Source organism: Ambystoma mexicanum, chromosome 13, assembly GCF_040938575.1.
Source record: "Ambystoma mexicanum isolate Mex_15411 chromosome 13, UKY_AmexF1_1, whole genome shotgun sequence".
NCBI lineage: Eukaryota > Metazoa > Chordata > Amphibia > Caudata > Ambystomatidae > Ambystoma > Ambystoma mexicanum.
In genome coordinates this window covers 177,208,063-177,231,449 of record NC_090938.1, presented here as the reverse complement: position 1 = coordinate 177,231,449, position 23,387 = coordinate 177,208,063, and the positions used below count along the sequence as shown (strand labels likewise).

The following is a 23,387-nucleotide window of genomic DNA, read 5'->3' as shown; positions in this document are numbered from 1 at the left end:
CCCAATTGGTCGTCTGGGGCGTCATGCCATCCACTGTGTAACTAAATCATTATTTTCAAAGAGTCTTGCTTATTGTACTGCAGGACTCTCATGAGGTTTTGGTGTACAACTCCGACATAGGCAATGGTGAGGGATCATGGGAGTAGTAGTACAAAACATCTTTCAGAGCTGCAGGTTGCAGACCTCTGACCTACGTACTGCATTGAAATGAGTACAGCCCGTATCAAACTGGGACAGAATTGTGAAAAAGTACCTCACAATCAAAACATGTTTTTTTGTTACTATTCCCCATAAACTACTTGATTAATAGGCGCAAGGAGATATTTTGAAACATTTGCGACCATTTGAAATCGTTGACCTAATTACGTTAGTCAATAGTACCAGGTTCAATGCGAACCAACGTTTACAACTGGCCCATCCTTTTCCAGTAAATTGTCCCACACTCGGGCAATGCCAGTAGCGTGGGCCCTACGTGCGTTGCCATTTTATCCCATATGCCAATCCAAACCTATATACAAGCCCTACTTCTGAGAAGGATAACATGAAAAGAAACTGCTTCTAATTCTTCTTTGGATCCCAGCGGACTTTTAACTTTCCAGCTTTGCTTGTTTCCATGACATTATTCCTGGAGTGCATTGTTTGAGGCGTGTGTGATGTCATAGTCCACTTGATGACCTACCTTTGGAATGAGCCGTGACACACGCAGGAAGGGCTTTACAATCATTGCTGCGTGTGATCCAAGTTGCATTAATCTCACTGCTTGGCACGTGGCCAAGGCTCACTTCCTGCTTCCTTCCGTTTCTGCGTTTCTATTGGATTGGTAAGTTTCTTTCTTTACTCGATTTTATTCATCAGAGGTTTGAATGATCATACAACTAGATGAAAGTTTAGCAGGATGTAAGGGCCACTTCTCTGATGGGACCCTGAAACGTCATTCCTTTTCAAACTTTAGCAGATAATGGTGTAGTGATTTATAACGCTGAACTCTGGGAAAAGGGGCGGGCCATCAGGCAGGAAAAGTCCTCCAGGAAGTATGCTGCTTTTACTGTAACCTCTGCACGGCGCCTGCATTGGCAGCACGCGCTGTAGTCATCATAAGGCTTGGGCACTCGTGCCTGCAACAGCCAGTGCTTTAAGTGGGGTGATAAATTAAGGGTGGCCACTCATTAGGGGGTGTTGCCTAAGTATGAATGGTTAGGCCACGCCCCCCAACAAGAGACCACAACAAGAACTCCCCCAACCCCAGCACCTGCATTCAAGGTGCCGTGGTTAAAGAAATGCCTGCGGGGGTCTCTGACCATCCCAGACAACTGGTTAACCACACAGCTGCTTGAATGCAATGGGATAACTGCTGTAGGATGCCTCTTTATTCCAAAACAGGAGGAAGGCTGGGTTGGCCAGCCTCTCCTTTTGTTTCTGAGTAAAGAGCTAACACGCAGTGGAAGCCTTTTAACCAGGCACGGTTAATGGGCTTCCTGCTGCATGTTAGCTCTTTACTAAGAAACAAAAGGAGAGGCTGACCAACTCAACCCTTTTCCTGTTTCTGGATAAATAGACATCACACAGCAAGTTTAGCTGGTTACATGGTTGACTTCAGGTGTTAACATTTCAGATTAGAAAAAAGGAAAGGATTAGAAAAAAGAATAGGCCATGCATTTTCTTTTTTCTAATCTGAAATGCTGACACCCGCAGACAGTGTTGAAACCGTGTAGTGCTAGGCTAAATGGCTGCCTGAGAGGTGGGCGTGGCTGGGGCTAGTCAGGGTGAGCTTTGGCAGGGCACTGGCTGGGGAGCCCATCTCAGAGACTGCCGAGGCTAGACCCGGCCCACTTCAAGCCCTGTGAACAGCCACAAGTATGTGGTTTGAATCAGCACTCATGGCTGACCCAGATGCACTGGGGCAAGCAGTACGAGAGGTTGCTAAAATGCAGCTCATTGTGGCTATACTTTTACTTCAATAAAGCTACGTTCCTGTTCTGCTGTGTCTTCTCTCATCTTTTCCTCTCCTGTGCAGAACACAACAAACTGGCAACAAAGCAGGACTGACGTTTTATTTTTCTTCTCCTCTTCTCTGTCTCAGATTCATCTTCTGGTGACACGTTGTCCTCCAGTGGCCTGTGTTGGAATTGCAGGCAGATTTATTGCAAAGTATTGCAACTCTCATCCTGCTTCATGGTGGAATTGTCTGCATCATGGCCAATGAAAGAATAATGTGAGTAGAGGATGCAAAGAAGCTATATGGCTATTCATTGGTGAGAGTGCAACTATTAGCTGTGAATTGTAAGAACGGAGTGAGCCACGCCGCCCCATATATCAGTTAGTGTTGTGCAAACTATGGAAGCCACTATTGAAGCTCCCCCACCCTTCCAGCCCACCACAGAAGAGCCCAGGATAGTGTGGGAACAGTGGAAGAACATATTTGACACATTTTTAAAGGCATATGATGCAGAAAGGAAACCGTTTTATTAAACAGTCTTGGTCTTGGGGGAGGGGGCGTAGAAGGATGTTTGAGACTTTGCCTCCAGTTCCTGCAGCTGGTGGTGATGCACAGTATGTATATATATCATGCGACAGAACGAGCGCTTTTGGAGCAGTTTGGGCCCTGTGTTAATGTTGTCATGGAACGTCCTTTGTTTTTGTTTTCCGCCAGCAAGAATTCGGAGAGAAAGTGAGTTCATAGTTGCAGCATTAACAGGGTTAACTAAAAATGGTGCTTTTGGCAACCTCACAGACAGTCTCATTAGAGACCAGATTGTGCGATGTACCATGGATCAGAGGTTGCAGGAAAGACTATTGATGATTAGAGAAATGGCCCTTGAGCGAGCTGTAAGCATGGCACAGCTTTAGGGACAGTCTGCAGCCTATTCCGCAACCCTGCCTGGCACACAGAAAAGCGAAGCCCATGCAGTGTATATGGAGCGTGTGAAGACTGACAGCGAAGGAGCGGGCGCTGTAAAATATGGCAGATAGTGGAAATCCCAGAAACAAAGACATCTAAAGTGCACCAAATTGAGTGTTTTGCTGGTGGTGAAAGTGGGCATATCTGCACTAGTAGTTGCTGCCCTCTCAGAAACGTTATAAATGCAAGTGGCGAGGACACGTTGCAAAAGTGTGCAGGGGTGACAGCTCTGCCAGTGATGTGCACTGTGTGGATGATGGCATGCAATTTCGGCAAGAGGAAGTAAATAATGTATTGATTGTTACCATAGATGATCAAGATGTGTCAGCACCATGGTGCACTGTTCAGACCGGTGGGCATGATTTGCACGTGATGGGTCAAAGTACACTGTAGTTAGTGTAAGTACCTTTGAGAACTTGGGGTTTAAGAGGTCATAACTTCGAGCCTCAGATATAACGCAAGAGGATATGGGGGGGGGGGGTGCCAATAAAGATTTTGGGCTCGAAGATTGTGCAAATTCGATCTAAGGGCCGGATTCTATGGGCAGATTGTATGTGGCAGACAGGGGAGTTTCTCTTTTGAGTTGGAGACACCAAAAAGCTTTGAAAACTGTGCTCGATCCGAATGCAAGGGAACCAGTGATGCTTGTGGATGGAGACTTGTGTAGTGCATTCAAGGAAGTCTTTAGTGACAGAATTGGCTGTCTGAAGAGGTTTCAGCATGAGATTTTTTTGAAAAGAAATGCAAAAGCAGTTGTTCATAAAGTGAGGGTTGTACCTCTAATGTTAAAACACAAACTCAGGGTGAGTTAAATATGTTGTGGCAAGTGAAGGTGATTGAGATCGTTGTGGCAGCTGAGTGGGTTTCTCCTGTAGTTATAGCTAAACAAGCAAATGGTGTGATTTGCATGTGTGGAGATTTGCGCTCCCTAAACAATATATGGGTGGATTGGCAAAAAACATCAGAGGGTGCAAGATATAATAACGCTATTGCATGCAGCAAGGTATTTCACAACTATAGATCTAACTAGTGCATATCACCAGACAGAATTGCACCCTGAGTCAAGAGCTCTCACATCCTTTGTAACCCCATTTTGAGCATACAGATTTAAAAAAATGCCTTTCAGACTAGCCTCTGCAGCTGCTGTGTTTGAGCGAATGATGCAATTTTTGCTCAGAGAAATGGAAACTGTGAAATGATTTCAAGATGGCATCTTGATTTTCACCTCAGATGCATATCAGCATGGTGAGTGTGTAAGGAGGGTACTGTCTGTTCTCCAGAGGGCAGAGTTTACAGTTAAGAAAGAAAGAGGTACATTCAAGGTGAACGAAGTATCCCATTTAGGTCATGTCATCAATGATCAAAGATTCAGACCAAAGATCAATCTTGTAGAGGCTATTGTGAAGGCTACTGCGCCTCATGACAGAGACATTTTGGGAGAATTTTTGAGGTTAACTGAATACTATTGAAGTTTGTAGATAAATCTGCCACATTGAGTGCTCTGTTGAGAGATTTAATGAAAAGAAATGTGGTTTTCACATGGGCTGGTTGTCATGATGAAGCTTTTAAGAATATAAAGAAGGGTATTCTTGATGCCCCCATGCTAGGAATGTTTGATCCTCGCTGAAAACCGTGTTGGCCACAGACGCAAGTGCAGTAGGATTGGGAGCTGTACTTACAGATAAGAAAAGGGCAGGAGGTTGGGATTGCATTTTCCTCAAGAGCTCTACACGGTGTGGAAAATAATTATTCTACGGTTGAACATGATGCATTAGCTTGTTACTGGGTGAAGAGCCATTTTACATTTTCTTTGTGGAGAGTACAATTCTTGTTGAAAACTGACCATAAGCCCCACCAAAGCATGCATCAAACATGCTTTGGTGGGGCACAATAGGTGTATTTCTCCCAGGATTAATAGGTGGGCCATTGCCCTGCAGGAATATAATTACATGACGGTATATACTCCTGGATTAACCAATGTAGTTGCAGATTGTTTGTTGAGCTGCGGTCGGTGGAACAGGTGTGCCTGCATGTGGCGGCAGAGCCATTGGGGCAAGCAGTAAGAGAGGTGGCTCAGGCGTGGGATACTGTGGCTATACCTTTACCTTAATAAAGGTATTTACCTGCTCTGCAATGTCTTCTGTCTTCTTTTCCTCTCCTGTGCAGAACACAACAAAGTACATTGTTGCAAAATGATATTTATGCATCGTGGATATTGTTGGGGTCAGGCCCTATGTATTCAATAATGAGACAGAGCCCGGAAGGTATGCTGCAAACCACTTTATTCTCTAATCCCTTTCTGCCCTTCCATTACCTTTTCCCCGCCCCTTCCTCACTGCTCCTGCATGCCCTCTTTCCAAGGTCTACCTCTTAAAGGTCCTGAACCTAATATTTTCTCCACAACATCTCCCCCCCCCTACTTATCATGTAACATCTCAGGCTTGCATTTGCTTGATCAGCCGTGGGTTTTGCGGATGACCCAATGGGGTCATCCTGGAGACTTGCGCTTCTCTCCTGATCCCCTTTCATCAGTTTTAGTCTGGTCCTCCATTGGCGGTTCCACAGGGGTATCCTCTGGCACTCTCTCCATTGTCTTCATTTGGTCTTCATCCCCTTGTGGTGACTCCCTGGTTTCTGTGTCCGATGTGTGCAGTCTGCGGAAGAAGGAGGCCTTTTGGGTTATGTCACGCCCATCCCTTGTTGCTGTGACAATGGATTCTTTGACTTCTGTCACTTGAAAGGGGTCTGGATCATATCGAGGGTCTGTGTTCCTCTGCTGTCTCTGACAAACCAGAACTTCTTCTCCAAAGGGCAGCAGTGGCTCTCTCTGTCCTCTTCTTTGCCTTTCTTTTCCTCTCAGCATATTGTAGAATGCTGGTCTGGGGCTTATATTGATTCGTGACTTCCATTGAAGTCTTCCCCGTGGCCTCATGTGGAGTACATCTGTAGCTTCTCAGCATCTGGCACAAGGGTTGAGGGAACGGCACTTGATGGACGATGGCCTTCTGCCAATTCTGCTTGATGGTGGACATGAATCGTTCCACTATCTCCTTTGTTTGGGGCAACAGCAGTGTGATCTTCAGGTGCTGAAAACCTAGATGGGCTGCAAATTTATCAAAGTCATGCCCCCGGAATGGGGGTCCATTGTCTGTTTTAACTCTGTTGGCATGCCCCATTTCCTGAACAGTTCATCCAGAATTCCCACCACACAGTGGAACGTTGTGGACTGAACTTACTTCACTACTGGGAAATGGGAGTATTTGTCTATGGCCACTAGTAGGTATCCTCCCTCTTCCAGGGGACCGTAGACGTATAGTGCAACTCATTACCATGGACCTTGGTAAGCAGTACAATCCACAAGGGGCACAGGCCATGACTGCTGCCGCTCTCTGACAGCCCTGACAGTTTGTTAATATGTTGTCCATCACTGCAGCCATGTAGGGGAACCACACCTGATTGTGTAGTTGTTTTTTTGTGTTCGCCAGGCCCCAATGCCCCTCATGTGCCAGGATGAAAATGGCCTTTCTCAGGGCTTGTGGGTACCACTAGGTGACTTCCTCTCAGTAGAATCCCTTGCTTGGTGGTGGTAGTTTGCCTTGTACCTTGGCCATCCCCTCTATCTTTTTCATATCGACCTCCTTGCTCGCTTGGAGATCTTGTTGGTAGTTCCTTCACTTGTTTATGTTGGTGAGCCAAACTGCTGCCTCAAAGGTGGCATCCTGTTTACTCTTGTCAGTGATCATTGCCATGGTGAGCCTCAGGTTCAGTGCATTCTCCAACAGGCATTGGCTGTAGTACTCAGCCTCTTTCTCCAATGTGTCCTTCACTTGTACTTCTGGGTATCTGGATAGGTAGTCTGCCGGATTTGCCTCCCACCCGGTTTGTGAACAATGCGGAAGTCATACTCCTGGAGTCTGACGACCCACCGCTCTATTCGAGGGGGCAGCCAAATAGGGATAGCAGACTCTGGTGGTCTGTGACGAGGGTGAAGCAATGCCATATGTCAAAGTGATGCAATTTTTCACAGGTCCACACTGCCACCAAACTCTCCCCCGCAGCTTGTAAAAATGCCCTCTTAGTGGACGGAGCTGGCGTCCACTGTTATTTCTGTGTCCCACTTGGGGTCAAAGAAGGACAGCCTGCCTCTGGTGACAAGTTCATCTTTGATGGTTTGAAATGTGTCTCTGCATTTCACACCCCATTCAAACAGCACATCCTTCTTGGGCATCTTCCTGAGAGGGTCTGTAAGGGTGGTATAAATGCGGAGGTACTGAGCACAATATCCTGCTATGCCCATAAATGATCTGATCTCTGAGGTGTCTGTTGGTGGGGCTAAATTCACAATTGCACTTATCTTGTCTGGGTCGGCCCGTCATGCCCCCGTCCAAGAAGATTTGCCCAAAGAATTTCAGACAGGGCTTGTTAATGTCACATTTGGCCCCATTAAGGGTGAGGCCTGCTGCTTGTAGGATCTCACATAGCTGGAATAGTGCCTTTTTGTGTTACACATGGGACGTGCTGAACTCCAAGATATTGTCCCTGTAATTAAAGGCGGCCATCACTGATGAGATCAGCTGGTGGATATTTTCCTGGAATATCTCTGCAGCGGACGATTTCCCAAAGTTCAGCCGCTTGTTGCGCAAGAGCCCCTTGTGTGTAGCGAACGCTGTGATGGGCCTGGAGTCTGGGTGAATGACAAGCTGGTGATAGCCCTGGTTGATATCAACCTTAGAGAACCGCAGGCTTGGTTTAACATAATAATCATATACTCAATGCTCGGACCAGGATGTCTCTCCCTCTGGATCATATTGTTTGGTATGCGCATGTCAATGCAGAGCCGCTGTCATCCGTTGTGATTCGGCACTACCACCAGCAGTGACACCCACACTGTCGGGCCATTCATTCTCTCAAGTATGTCATTGTCGAGGAGTAGCTGCAGCTCACAGAACACTGGTGCATGCAGCTCTGCATGGATGTTGGGGCACCGGGTTCACTGTCGGGTTCACGTGGAGCGTGATTACTGAGTCTTTCAGCATGCCAACACTCTTGAATCGTGCTGGGAATAGCGTCTTTATTTGCTGGAGTGTTGTCTGCTGGTCCACCATCATGTTTATCACACTCGGGAGCCCCCACACAACCTCAGATTGGTCATATTGGATGTAAATGAGGGCCATTGCTCGTGTGGTATGGAAGCTTAGCAGGCATCTGACCACCGTGGGACTTTGGATTACATGTATTATTGCTGAACAATACTCCCTTTATGGTGCAGGTCACATCGCAACTGTCCAGTTGACTGCGGTGGGTGCACAGCTCCCTATTGGAATATTCTCGCTTGGAAGAGGGTCAGCAGGTAAAGGTCGCTTATCATCTGATGGAGGGCAGCATAAGTGGGAAGGTAGCGGGCATAATAACCTGCTATGCGCATAAATTATCTGAGCTCTGAGACGTCTGTTGGCGGGGCTAAGTTCACAATTGCACTTATCTTGTCTGGGTCGGCCCATCATGTCCCGGTCCAAGAAGATGTGCCCGAAGAATTTCAGACTGGGCTTGTTAATGTCACATTTGGCCTCATTAAGGGTAAGGCCTGCTGCTTGGAGGATCTTACATACCTAGAATAGTGCCTTGTCGTGTTGATCCTAGGATGCCCTGTACACCAAGATATCGCTGCTGTAATTAGGCTGCCATCACTGGTGAGATCAGCCGGCGGATAGTTTCCTGGACTATCTCTGCAGAGGAGGATATCCCAAAGTTCAGCTGCTTGTTGAGGAAGAGCCCCTCGTGGGTACCGAACGTTGTGATGGGCCTGGAAACTGGGTGAATGACAAGCTGGTAATAGCCCTGGTTGATTTCGAGCTTCGAGAACCGTATGGCTTGGTTTAGCCTAATAAGCATATCTGCTACGATCGGACCGGGATGTAACTCTGTCTGGATCGCAGTGTTCGGTATGCACATGTCAATTGTAGGGGAGGACTGGTCCAGGAGACCCCTCTCGCCTGCGTTTCTTCCCCAGGTGAGGGCTATGGCCCATTGGGCGTTCCCTCATGCCACCCGGGCCCAGGTGGTGGAGGGCTCACCCACTGGAGACATTGCCCACACATATCGAATGCCCACATGTATTGATCACAACACAAATTTAGCTAGGCCCAGAAACCATTCTTTGCCCGGTAGAGATGGTGTGAGCTCAGCGCACTGTAGCGCGGCCCCCACCCTTGGAGAACATCACTGTTGCCGCAGCACCCTGGCAGATCCGCTGCGAGCACGTTCCCACGAACAAGACGGACATGAGCTAGCGCAATACGCTAACATTGTAACAGTTCCCCTCCCGCAGTGTACTATCACTATCAGCATGACCCGGCCAGCAGGCCTGAACAATGAGAAGAACGGCAAAATGGTCATCTGATGGCAGACAGTCTTTATATATATGTATATATTAATGTCAAGACCTCTTGCGAAGTATGCTTTCTTCCACAAAATCTCCTCTATTGCAAACGCCTGTAGAATGTATTAAAATGAGAGAGCATGCTCCCATGATATAAGCAATGGCGAGTTCACATCCTTGCAGGTGGATATTAATAATAAAGGAACGCTCCAGGGATCTGTTTGTTGCGTATATCACTGGGCAGCCTACCTCCCATGGTTTTGCGCCGTAACTAAAGCTAATGCTGCTAGAATACACGAGAAAGCGAATGCAACTATACTATGAACTCATGTAAAGGATGCGCGAGAATGCACTTATAATATGTGTATGTCTAAGCCCCTTATGTGCCACCACCGTCACGTACAGTGGCGGGTCGTTTTCTATGTACTCCACTGATCTAACTACTACCTCATTTACTGCGAATGTATATGCATGTAACTAAAACACTGTAGCTGCTAGAATATAATGTACAAATATGGTGCTCGGACTGGGTATAATCGAGACGCATCCAGCAAAGGTTAAATGCATGTTTTGGAAGATTTTTAAATAAGTATTATAGAAAGTATTCAAATGTTTGCGATGTCTTTACCTATATTCGGCAACACACGAGGGAGATACCTTTGTGAATGCGTACAAGGTCTCGATGTATCCCCCTCCCTCCCTGCAAAGGCTGCCAAGACATGAGAACAGAGCCCCGCTCTGCGTTATCACGCCTCCCCCGACCCGACTGGAGCCGCTTCAAAGACTTGTAGCCCCACTGCAGCACCCAAGGCCGCGGCCAGCCACCTGCATTATTTACAGCACAGCAGTAAACCTTTGTCTAAACTCAAGCGCCCCCTCGTAAACCCCACAACCCACCGGACTGTCTCAGACTTATGGCCCTGTGCAATCAGGACACCCAACACTTTGACAACACACAGCGAAACATCCATAACCACTTCTAACAAGACAGAAAGACCTGTACCACCCGCCCCAGTCCCCGAAGCTTAGCCCCTCGACCTATGGTCCCGGTCAACAGATCACGAGTAACCAGGCCTCGATATATTACCTCCAGACCCCTCACAAGGTGCATTCCTCCTGTGTTGCATTAACCTATAAAAATAACCTATTGGAAGATTTACTAAAGAGAATAACACTGTAAATGACTGAATGACTGCGGTGTGCATGGCCGAGGGCAAGTAAGTCAGAAAAGGCATTCATCTCTGCCACAGGCAGCAGTGGCACACCAACACCGCCCGGATGAACTCAAGCCGACCTGCCAGGCCCAGCCCAACCCACGAGGGTGACCAATGACGTCCTTCAGCCAAGACCAACCACGCCGCAGCAGCACCTATAGTTAGCCGTCGCCACCCAATCCCAATGAACTTGTGCCCCCTATAGTATGTAGGTTTTGATGACGTTTTTTGTAAATATATACGCCTGTCTTTGCTATTGTCAGACAGAGCGCTCTCGGAGTTTGCAGAGTTCTTTGCATGCCCAATTCTGATTGATAAACTCCCATTTACGCTCACCCGCACTCTGTCTTGGCCTTATTCCCATTTTGGGAGAGTCCTTCATTGTCTCTCATTGCGGGGAGGATCGTGCTGTTTGGGGGCGCATGCTTTCAGTGGTGACCCCGATAGCGTGATTTTTATTTCTTCCTAACTCCTTATAACCGTCCCCTTGTGGCACGAGAATCTCCGGTCGAAAAGGGATACGCACGGTGAGCCGGCTCCGGGAGGCTGCCCGCCAACGGCGACCGGTACACTAAGAAGTGCGCACTCAATAGAAAGGGGGTACGGGATCCCGGTTGAAAAATCCCCTTTGAGTACCGCTCGCCGGAGCCGGGGCTGACTGTTGAGCTGACGGCGACACTGCCTGGACGGACCCAGTTTCGGAGACTATCGGTTCAAGACGGGCACGTGAGTACTGAGTGCGAGCGATCTTAAAGGGAGCGGGGAGTGAAGTGTAGGACAGGAAACGAAGAGGGGGTACGCAGATCTACTAAGGATCATCTTAAATTTTCCTTGCTTTTTCTTTGCATATGGCCATTAGGATTAAGAGGTGAATAAGAGATAAAAGTGACGGGAACCTAGCTCCGAAAGGGGGTGGAAGGCGGCGCCGCATAGTGCTATCTTGACTAGTACTGGGAATATATGAAGAAGTGGAGTATAAAATAAAAGTGTTCAGCAAAAGGGGACACTGAGAGTACATTAGTGACCGCTATTACTTTTTTCCTTTCTTAAGGGTAGGGGGGGGGAGAATAAAGAACTGTGATTAGCACAAACTTAGGGAGACAGTAAGAGAAAAAGAGTCCTATTAGAAGGGGGAAAAAACAGGTTAATATCTACATATATATATATACGCATCTAGATATTTAAATAAGACGAACAGGGACAGCCGGCTAGGGAGGAAAGGGAGGGCAGCTTGAATGGTGAATGGTGCCAAGAGGTGTGTGCACCTCGTATGTGATAGAAGAGATTTTGATGTTGTGAATGTGTGAGCGGTCATAAATGCATAATAGTTAAATGGTGATGATAAGTGTGGTCGGATAAAAATTTTTATAGTGAAGTGAGTGAGTACCTTTTTTGATTTCCAGGTTGACATTGTCACAATAAAGGATGGGTTGCTCTTGTATGTGCCCCTCAAAGAGAACAGAATAGACATTGTGTACGGCCATTTTTGTATTGTGCAGTCAGGGAGGGGAGGAACCCAAAGGGACCCAACATCGAGTGTGAAGTAAAATTTAAAGGATAATATTGATACAACATTTACATTGTAGTTGCAAACACACTGAGACACACCAGCATTAGGAGGGCACAGAGATGGGGGCTGAAACACCCTTATCACATATTTGTAAGAATCTCCCGGGATACGTGGAGCGGATTAAAAAATATCACGACCAATGGGTGACCGAGCTAAAGGGGGAGGGGTTACCTCAGATTTGGCCCGAGGGAGGGTCGTTTGATAAAAGTGTCCTGGATACGGTGGCCACATGCATTTTTCTAAAATACAAAGGAAAGCAGCTGCAAAATAGGAGGGAAATATTGGATCTCTGGAGGTTATTTGAAGAGATACCACCGCCTAAGACACCAGCACTAAATGCTGATCTCCCGTCCACCACAGACAATCCATTACTAATACAAAGAGATGTCAAAGAAGGCTCAAGTGTAACGCCACCAGTAGAGGTAATAAGTTTGTACCCGATAATAAAGAAGCCTGTGCCCGCAGAGGGGTACAGTGACCCCACTTACATACCTCCCCCTAAAGATGATACACCCCACCGCCCCACGGCACCTCCGCCATATGAAAGCACGAGGGAGCGAGCCCAGGCAGGCGCACAAAGGGTAGATATAGAGAAACTCACAGATGATTTAGAATCAAGACTGACGATAGCAAAGAATGAGCTCTCGAGGATAAAAGACATATGCGACCGAACAGCACTAGATGCAACTAGATCAGGGCGTACGTCCGGAGCGCCAGGTGAAAATAGAAAGCCCGAAGAGGGGTGGAAAAAGGGCGAGATTCTGTTCAGAATTGAGGAAGAACCAACTCGAATAATAGAAGTAGGGCCCAGAGAGGGAGATGTTGTAAGCGAAGAAAGGCTTGGGGGAATTAGAGAGGAATTGCTGTGTGATATAAGGGATGAAGTAGAAGAAAGCGACAGGTTGAGTATGTCGATGGGAGGGGGAAGCGAAGGAGAGGAAGGTACGTGTTCACTGAGAACCCTGGATGATGAGTGGACGGGGCGACTAAGGAACAGAGTGGGAAAAATGGCATCACTGGGAACATCAGCAGCTAAAACGGGTCCGGACGGCACGACAAAGGGAAGGCTACAGCTCCCGTTGATACACAGGGGAGGAGGGAGGCCTAACTATATCCCATGGGCGCAGATGGATAAAGCCAATTTATTAAAGCTATTGCCCCCGTTGTCAGGGGGGGCAAGTAAGTAGATATATGCCTTTGAGAAACATACTGCCGGGGTACCCCTAGCCATAGGAGATGTAAAAAGTCTACTCGTATCAGCAGTGGGCGATCAGGCTGAAAGGGTATGGGTTAAGGCCGGTTTCCCGGGGGTAACGTTAGACTGTGACCGCCATGATGGGGCATCCTTTAACACAGTGCGTGCCAGGGTGTGGGATGCCTTACGCGAAACATTCCCAGACACACCGGACTTGCAGTCAGTGATGCAGTGTACAATGAATGACGGGGAGGAGGCTATGGATTACATTTTTCGGGTCCAAGAGATGTGGAGAGCAGAAACGGGCACGCCCTGGTATCAATCGACATCGTTGTTTTATTTTATTATAAAGAGAGGGCTCCCAAAGGAAGTGCAGAAGGCGCTTGACAAGATAGCAGGTATTGAAGCAAAGGGATGGCCAGAAATTCAGAGCATAATAGTACACCATTGTAAACGAATAAAGGAGAGGGAGAAGGAGGTGACGCAGAAAAGATTGGCAGACGAGGCGAAGTTAGTACAGTCAAAGCTAGTGAAGGTTGCAGCAGCAGTAGCCGCGCTCCCACACAGTAGAGAGGGAGATGATGAGGAGGAGGGGCTGATAGCACTCCAAGGAAGGGTGGCAACTAATTGGGCAGGAACAGCACAGCGGCAGTGGACTGAGCACGAGCAAGGTGGAAGTCCGCAGTGGCAAGAGTGGACCCCTCGAGGGGGACGAGGTGGGTACAGGGGCCGGAGAGGAGGCGGACAAGGGTATGGAGGAATGGGAGGAAATGGATGGCAGGGTCCCAGAGGCCCCCAGGGGAGTTGCTGGAACTGTGGACGATGGGGACATTACTCCAGGGAGTGCAGAAGTAGACAAAACAGTGGGTTCCAAGAGGAGGAGAATTATGGTCATCCACACCCGGGAAGCCCATATGGTCTCCCAATGGGACAGCAGCAACTAAGAAACCCCGGCCAGGGTACCACGGGCCAGCAACAGGGACACCAGTATAGGACACAGAACCATCCCCAAAACAATGACAGTATGCAATACACGCCAGGTAACCCTTTCGCGACAACAGCAAACGGGGCCCCCGCGCCAGCACCTTACAGCGGCATGTCAGTAGTTTCAGGGAATGTCTTTAGTGAGGGAGGGGCGACGAGATACCCCGCATAGGACAGCCCACAGAGAACACTTGCGTGTCCAGTTCTATCCACCACCTACAATGCAGCTGAGGAACCATTGGTAGGGGCGCAGATAGGAGACAAGCAGTTTATATTCATGGTTGATTCGGGAGCGGAGAAATCATGTATCAGGGAGGGCCGATTCCCGTTATCTAACAGGAAGTTAGAGACGCAGGGGTTCTCTGGGGCTGTAGTTGAAGTTCCTTACACAGAAGCTTTGGATGTAACAGTGGGGGGTAAGACTGTGAAGGCACCCTTATTGTATTACGAACATTCCCCAATTAACTTGCTAGGGAGGGATCTCCTGAGTAAACTCAACATGACCATATCATTTACCGAGAGAGGGATAGTGTGTTCCACACCCGGGATATGCCCCTTGCGTGCGATGTTGGTAGTGCAAGCCTACACAACCACGCAGGAAATACGAGGGCTGCCACAAAATGAGGAAATGTTTATCAAAGGGCTGAAGACTCTGGCCCTCATAATTCCCGAGCTGAGAAGCATGGACTGGAGGATTCCGGCGGAGTTCCTCTTCTGCCCCATAGTATGCCCCAACACAGCACCAGGATCAGTGGTATCATTAGACTTGCACGCTGTGCAGGTGTCAGCAAAGAGAATCGCTGTTATTGGAGTGGACGAGGAAGGGTGTGAGTGGCGCACAGTGCTGTGCACAAACGCCAACATCGCCCTACGAGAGGTAACAGATGAGGATCTCTTTTCAGACACGGAAGGGGATGGTGAGATAGTAATGGAAATAGCGATGCCCTGTGACATTTTAATACAAGCAAGGGAGACCCCCGTCCAACTGATGACAGTGGTAGGAGCACCACCGCCCTTTTCTGATGATGACATGAGGCTCGTACCAAACAACTTATGGACAACAGGCCCCCATGATGTGGGACTGTTGCATGGAGTACAGCCTGTGGTAATAAAGCTAAAGCAAGGAGCAATTTTACCACGAGTTAAACAGTATCCTTTGTCTCGTGAAGCTGAAGAAGGGATAAAAGAGACAATAAATGCCCTACTAGCACAAGGGATAATAGTGCCCTCAAACTCCCCATGTAACACTTGTATTTATCCAATCAAAAAAGCAAAAGGGGGGTCTTGGAGGATGATACAGGACTTACGCCCCCTCAATGATGTAATTCAGAAGGAGTTCCCTCTAGTCCCGAACCCTGCATCAATACTATGCAGCATCCCGAAAGAGTCATCACATTTCACAGTAGTAGATTTGAAAAACGCATTTTTCTCTATACCCCTAGCTGAAGAGAGTAGATACCTTAACGCCTTCACACTGGGGGGTAAAAGATACGAACATTGCAGATTACCACAAGGTTACTGCGAGAGCCCAAGCATCTTCAACCGCGTATTACATGAAGATCTAGGAAACCTATCAGTTGAGAACACCATTATTCAGTACGTAGACGATTTACTAGTCTGCGCACGAAACGAAGAGACATGCAGAACAGATTCCATAACATTACTGACTTTGCTGGCCAACAAGGGGTACAAAGTGGACAAGGGAAAGCTACAATACTGTCTGACAGAGGTCCTGTACCTAGGACAGCTGATTTCAAGAGATGGGAAAAGAATAATACCAGACAGAGTAGAAGCCATAAGATCAGTAAGAGAACCCACAACAGTAAAAGACATGCAGACATTTTTGGGAATGTGCAATTACTGCCGAGCATGGATATTAGATTATGCGGCATACACCAGGCCCCTATTACAAGCATTAAAGGTGGCCCAACAGGAGAACAGGAAGATGGAATGGACGGAAGAGGTGAGTTCCTCTTTCCAGACATTAAAAGATTTGATTTCAAGCGCCCCAGTACTCGCAAACCCTGATTATGGACGCAAGTTTTACCTATTCTCACACTGCAAAGAAACAGTGATGACAGCAGTCCTGACACAAAAAACGTCCTTAGGACACAAGCCTTTGGCTTACTATAGTGGCACACTAGATGCCGTGATGCAGGGCCATTTCGCGTGCAAGCAATCACTCGCTGCAGCCGCATTCGCGATTGAAAAAAGTGCCACAATAGTAATGGGCTGCCCTGTGACATTGTTTGTGGAACATTCATTATTTGCAATACTCGAGAGATCAAAAAGCACACTGACCACACAGCGGGCGACCGCCTACGAGATTATACTGTCCAGTGCCAACATCCATATAGTGAGATGCAAGACAGTGAACCCCGCCACATTCATTACAGAAGCGTGCACGCTCGAAGACATGCAGAACCACGATTGCGCAACCTACACAGGAGAAAGAGGGGAGGAGACAGTGGTGTGTGAGAACGCTCTAAGCGAGGGGGAAGTGTACTTTGTGGATGGGTCCGCATCAATTGACGTGGACACAGGAGAAAAACACGTTGGCATGGCAGTGGTGAGGTTAGAAGACGGTGAGTATGAAACACTGGTACAATACCGCCTCCCATCACATTATTCCGCACAGGCAGCAGAACTGATTGCGCTCATAGAAGCACTACATGCAGCAAAGGGTTGTGCAGTGACGATATACACAGACTCAGCTTACATGACAACGACAGTACATGGAGGACTGGCAAGATGGGGGCGTAGGGGATTTAGGCGGGCAGACGGAACACCAGTACAGCATGCAGAATTGTTGAAAGAGTTAATTGAGGCCCTGCAAAACCCTACAGCAGTAGCAATAGTAAAGTGCCAAGCACATACATCCAACACAGATGTTGTGTCTTTAGGGAACGCGGCAGCGGACGCTGCCGCCAAGGAGGCTTCCTATTTTCAGAAAAATGACACAGGTGAATACATGCTTAAGGACAAGACAAACGAAGAGCCCCCAGAGGGATATAATATGATGCCCATACCACAAATAATAGAATTGCAGGAAGAAGCCAGTGCAGAGGAAAAACTATTGTGGGCAAAGCGAGGGTGCAGCAAGTCAGGAACAGACCTGCTGTGGCGGCAAAATAACTCGGGGAAAGTGGTAATGCCAATACAGCTATTAGAAATTGCATTTCAACAGCTACACTTCCCTGCACATAACACCAAACAACACATCGCAGCAGAAATACAGGAAGAATGGTTCGTGCCCTGTCTCCAGGAGCATGTGTCTCGATTGGCAATGGAATGTACAACATGCCAAATATACAATTCAGGGATGACATTGCGCACTCTACGGGGAACAATTCCTAAACCCGTTGGCCCATTCAAGGAACTGCATATAGATTACGCAGACATGGGGGAAAGGTGTAATGGCGCACGGTACATGATCGTGGTTGTGTGCCCATTTTCAAGGTGGGTGGAAGCAGGACCTTGCGCACGACCGGATGCCAAGAGCGCCGCCAAGTTCCTAGTAAGAGAAGTATTCCCACGCTGGGGAATTTGTGACGTGATTCGCTCAGACAACGGCACTCATTTTGTGAATGAGCTTTTTAAGGAAGTCACTACACTATTGGGAATAAAACACAAATTATGTTCAATTTATCATCCTCAAAGTAATGGCGTAGTGGAAAAGATGAACGGACTGTTGAAGGGCAGGTTATCAAAACTATGCTTCTCATTAAAGAAGAGTTGGATTTACTGCCTACCGCTTGCGCTATTTGAGTTACGAAATCAGCCAAGCAAAGACCACCATTTGTCCCCGCACGAGATCGTGACTGGGAGACGGATGAACACAGCACACTCGCCACTGCGCGAACACTCAGACGCTCACAGAAGCGCCGCGATATTGGGAGATGAGTTCACAGATTATTTAAAGAAATTGACAAGGGCAGCGCGCGTGATATCAAAGCAACTCTCCCCACCCTTCACTAGAGAAGAGGGAAATGTAACAGGCGCTGTTACGGAGCCGGGGCAACAGCTACAGCTGATGCCAGGCGACTGGATTTATGTCAGAAGCTTTGTACGTCGGTGGAATGCACCACGATTCCATGGCCCATACGAAGTAATATTTTGTACACCCACGGCAGTGAAGGTTAAGGGATTGAGGTACTGGGTGCACTTGACCGACGTACGGAAAGCATATAGCAACGTACAAGAGGAGGTAGATGGGGAGGCACAGACAACAGCAAACAATGCGACTGAGCAGAATGACTGAATATGAACTCATGTGTATGTGCTGGTGCTAAACTTGAATAAGTGCACAACTGATAAAGATATTAACTTTTACCTGGTTGAGTGTATATACAAATATACATATATATGTGTGGTTAATGGAATGCCAAATTATAGCCTGTATACACCCTTGTCTGTGAATACCCCTCCCTGTCTCCCCACCCCTTTCCATTCCCCGTCACATGTATATTGGCACTGATGGTGCTAACAAAATGTTTACATGTATGCACTCAATGCACTTTTATATCTTAAAACAGGAGCTTCCATGGCATCTAACGGGCGGCCTGCAACGGATAGATTTACTAGAATTAAAGAGTGGTTAACTGTGAAATGTATATATTCGTATGAATGTGGACTATCTGCGTGCATTATATTGTTTTTTACATTATTATTTGGTCTGGTTACATACTGGTTCATAGCGTTCATCTCTATCGAGATGAACGAGGGGGGAGGGAGCAACACAACTACTGGGACCAATACAACTGCCAGTGTCAATGCAACTACACGGGAAGGTGATTTTTTGATATGGGACGGAACTAAACTTGTGTGGGGCTACTATACTACGTCATCCACTGTTGTCATCTCACAAGATGGAGGGCCAAAGGGTAAAAGACAAAATAACACACTGTCCCCACCTGAGATGTCTAATTACAATGCTCACAGCTTAAACGACCGAAACCCCTCTGCCATATCCTGGTTGTATAATACCCCCACCAGCCAACCTGCCCCCACGGCCATAGAGAATCAAAGAATGAGAGAAACACATGAAATATTATATGATGACTGGGTGAAGGGGGGCGGGAATGAGAAAGGGGGGTCTAGTTTGTCCCTTGCCCAGGGAATCGGGAAGTATATGAGGAATAAGAACAATAGACGGAAGAGGGAAGCAGGGAGGAGGAAGTATGATGAGTACTATGGGCTAGGTCTAGATAAGATGGAAGACCCACGACACCCCCACCAAACAAATAAGTGGTATGCAGACATGAGTGCCACAGCTAAACAAACAACAAACGAGAGCTGTTATGTTTGCTCCCTCATCCCTCACGCATCAGGTACACCCAAAGTACTGTTACCCAAAGAGTTGCCGATTATAGACGCCCAATGTCTCCTTCATCTCACGTTGTGCAGAATTAAGAACACCTTCCAGGCACATGAAGTGACTTTTCAAATGCTGCAGAATGAGAAAACGTGCTACCCAAAACCATCAGGGGTTGTATGTCTGAAAGAACCATTTTTTGCAATCGAAGGGACACTTTTCTCTGATAACAAGTGGAAAAACGAAGAAGTAATGTGTAAAGCTGAAGCACTGAGGGGTGTGGCACCGGAGAAATTGCAATGGATAGAAGAAACGTGCACACCTGTATGGAAGGAACACATTTCAAAACTAACCTGGGTTACGCCCATCGAAAAGCCTTTCAAGTTGCAGAATGAAATAGACTATGAACTATGTTTCAAAGGAGAGGGGAGAACGTCCATGGGGACCAACAAGAAGTGCAACAAAACCCTCACTATCCCAGACCTAAGAAAAGGGACAGCGGCCCTTATGGACACGTATTGGGTATGTGGCAACCAGGCATACCTACACCTCCCCCCGTCGTGGAGTGGCAGCTGCTCAATGGCCACACTGCACTCAGCTCTAATGGTAATACCAGAAAGCCACATCGATGGGAGCCAAAGGACACAGGAGTGCATACAGCAGAGTGTGGCCCAACCAACTTCAGAGTCACAAATCTATGTCCTGTCTTCTGGAAGCAAGGGAGAGGTGCTGACCCGTAACAGACGAGCATCAAACTATATATCAAAGGCATCATCAGAACTATTGGCTCAGATCCCAGACAAATATCGATTATTCAGCTCAGCAGAAACATTTTTTGCCTCGCTCGTATCAAGTGTCCAAGCAAGGGCTAACGCAAAATGGCTCCAGATAACCCGTTGGGAATTAATTCAGCTGGCAAACGACACTGAAGAAGGTTTCAACATAATAAAGGTCGAACTAAGAGCATTGCGACTGATGACCATGCAGAACAGGTATGTCCTGGACCTGTTGACGGCGATGGACGGCGGTGTTTGCCGAAAAATAGGAAGTGCCTGCTGCACTTTCGTACCTTCTGAAGACGCAGAGAACGGCTCCCTGTCCCATGTGATCGAAGCAGTCCACAACCTAGGAGAAAAAATGAAGATGGAAGGCGGAGCAGAAGATAGTACGTGGTTCGATAACATCTTCTCCTGGGTCCCCTCATGGCTTGGAACAACGATGAAATTTTTGATGCCAGCTGTGGTGTTCCTCCTTTTGATTTTCTGCCTATGCCAGGTGGGTCTTCGAGTCTGTGCTAACGCAGTACCAAATGGTGCAATGATGATGGTGACAATGGGCAACTCACACGGTACAATAAAAATGATGCAAGAAGCACAAGTACAAACAGGGGTAGACAACACACCCAGGTACCAACTGGTGCCCATGTACCACGACAAGGATATTGTAGATAAGCTGTGGCACACCACCATCAAAGAGCCCCGCATACTAGAATGGTACGAGGAAGTATGGGTAGATTTGGAAGGAGATGGTGGGTGCATATATCTCACGTGCACTCCAGATGAATACGCCAGGAGAGGTGAGAGCTTAAGGGGGGTGTGTAGAGCATGGATGCCTATCAAAGGAACTCCTGCATGGGATGAGGCGGTGATGGACGAAGCAGAATGTAGGAGGATAGAGGATTTAAAGAATTTGTTACTTAAGTAACGAAAGGGGGGAAATGTAGGGGAGGACTGGTCCAGGAGACCCCTCTCGCCTGCGTTTCTTCCCCAGGTGAGGGCTATGGCCCATTGGGCGTTCCCTCATGCCACCCGGGCCCAGGTGGTGGAGGGCTCACCCACTGGAGACATTGCCCACACGTATCGAATGCCCACATGTATTGATCACAACACAAATTTAGCTAGGCCCAGAAACCATTCTTTGCCCGGTAGAGATGGTGTGAGCTCAGCGCACTGTAGCGCGGCCCCCACCCTTGGAGAACATCACTGTTGCCGCAGCACCCTGGCAGATCCGCTGCGGCACTCATTTTGTGAATGAGCTTTTTAAGGAAGTCACTACACTATTGGGAATAAAACACAAATTATGTTCAATTTATCATCCTCAAAGTAATGGCGTAGTGGAAAAGATGAACGGACTGTTGAAGGGCAGGTTATCAAAACTATGCTTCTCATTAAAGAAGAGTTGGATTTACTGCCTACCGCTTGCGCTATTTGAGTTACGAAATCAGCCAAGCAAAGACCACCATTTGTCCCCGCACGAGATCGTGACTGGGAGACGGATGAACACAGCACACTCGCCACTGCGCGAACACTCAGACGCTCACAGAAGCGCCGCGATATTGGGAGATGAGTTCACAGATTATTTAAAGAAATTGACAAGGGCAGCGCGCGTGATATCAAAGCAACTCTCCCCACCCTTCACTAGAGAAGAGGGAAATGTAACAGGCGCTGTTACGGAGCCGGGGCAACAGCTACAGCTGATGCCAGGCGACTGGATTTATGTCAGAAGCTTTGTACGTCGGTGGAATGCACCACGATTCCATGGCCCATACGAAGTAATATTTTGTACACCCACGGCAGTGAAGGTTAAGGGATTGAGGTACTGGGTGCACTTGACCGACGTACGGAAAGCATATAGCAACGTACAAGAGGAGGTAGATGGGGAGGCACAGACAACAGCAAACAATGCGACTGAGCAGAATGACTGAATATGAACTCATGTGTATGTGCTGGTGCTAAACTTGAATAAGTGCACAACTGATAAAGATATTAACTTTTACCTGGTTGAGTGTATATACAAATATACATATATATGTGTGGTTAATGGAATGCCAAATTATAGCCTGTATACACCCTTGTCTGTGAATACCCCTCCCTGTCTCCCCACCCCTTTCCATTCCCCGTCACATGTATATTGGCACTGATGGTGCTAACAAAATGTTTACATGTATGCACTCAATGCACTTTTATATCTTAAAACAGGAGCTTCCATGGCATCTAACGGGCGGCCTGCAACGGATAGATTTACTAGAATTAAAGAGTGGTTAACTGTGAAATGTATATATTCGTATGAATGTGGACTATCTGCGTGCATTATATTGTTTTTTACATTATTATTTGGTCTGGTTACATACTGGTTCATAGCGTTCATCTCTATCGAGATGAACGAGGGGGGAGGGAGCAACACAACTACTGGGACCAATACAACTGCCAGTGTCAATGCAACTACACGGGAAGGTGATTTTTTGATATGGGACGGAACTAAACTTGTGTGGGGCTACTATACTACGTCATCCACTGTTGTCATCTCACAAGATGGAGGGCCAAAGGGTAAAAGACAAAATAACACACTGTCCCCACCTGAGATGTCTAATTACAATGCTCACAGCTTAAACGACCGAAACCCCTCTGCCATATCCTGGTTGTATAATACCCCCACCAGCCAACCTGCCCCCACGGCCATAGAGAATCAAAGAATGAGAGAAACACATGAAATATTATATGATGACTGGGTGAAGGGGGGTGGGAATGAGAAAGGGGGGTCTAGTTTGTCCCTTGCCCAGGGAATCGGGAAGTATATGAGGAATAAGAACAATAGACGGAAGAGGGAAGCAGGGAGGAGGAAGTATGATGAGTACTATGGGCTAGGTCTAGATAAGATGGAAGACCCACGACACCCCCACCAAACAAATAAGTGGTATGCAGACATGAGTGCCACAGCTAAACAAACAACAAACGAGAGCTGTTATGTTTGCTCCCTCATCCCTCACGCATCAGGTACACCCAAAGTACTGTTACCCAAAGAGTTGCCGATTATAGACGCCCAATGTCTCCTT

At 47.5% G+C, this 23,387-nt stretch overlaps 1 protein-coding gene across 1 annotated transcript in view; it reads left to right on the top strand.

Moving 5' to 3' along the window:
• The first annotated feature begins 700 nt into the window (after positions 1–700).
• LOC138520104 (uncharacterized) overlaps positions 701–23,387 on the top strand; it is a 251,860-nt gene continuing 229,173 nt past the window's right edge. Inside the window, exons 1-2 of the mRNA XM_069632614.1 lie at positions 701–820; positions 2,081–2,212. Coding sequence (XP_069488715.1) covers positions 2,193–2,212 — 20 coding nt within the window. The 5' untranslated portion in view covers positions 701–820; positions 2,081–2,192. The remainder of the gene's footprint in view (positions 821–2,080; positions 2,213–23,387) is intronic.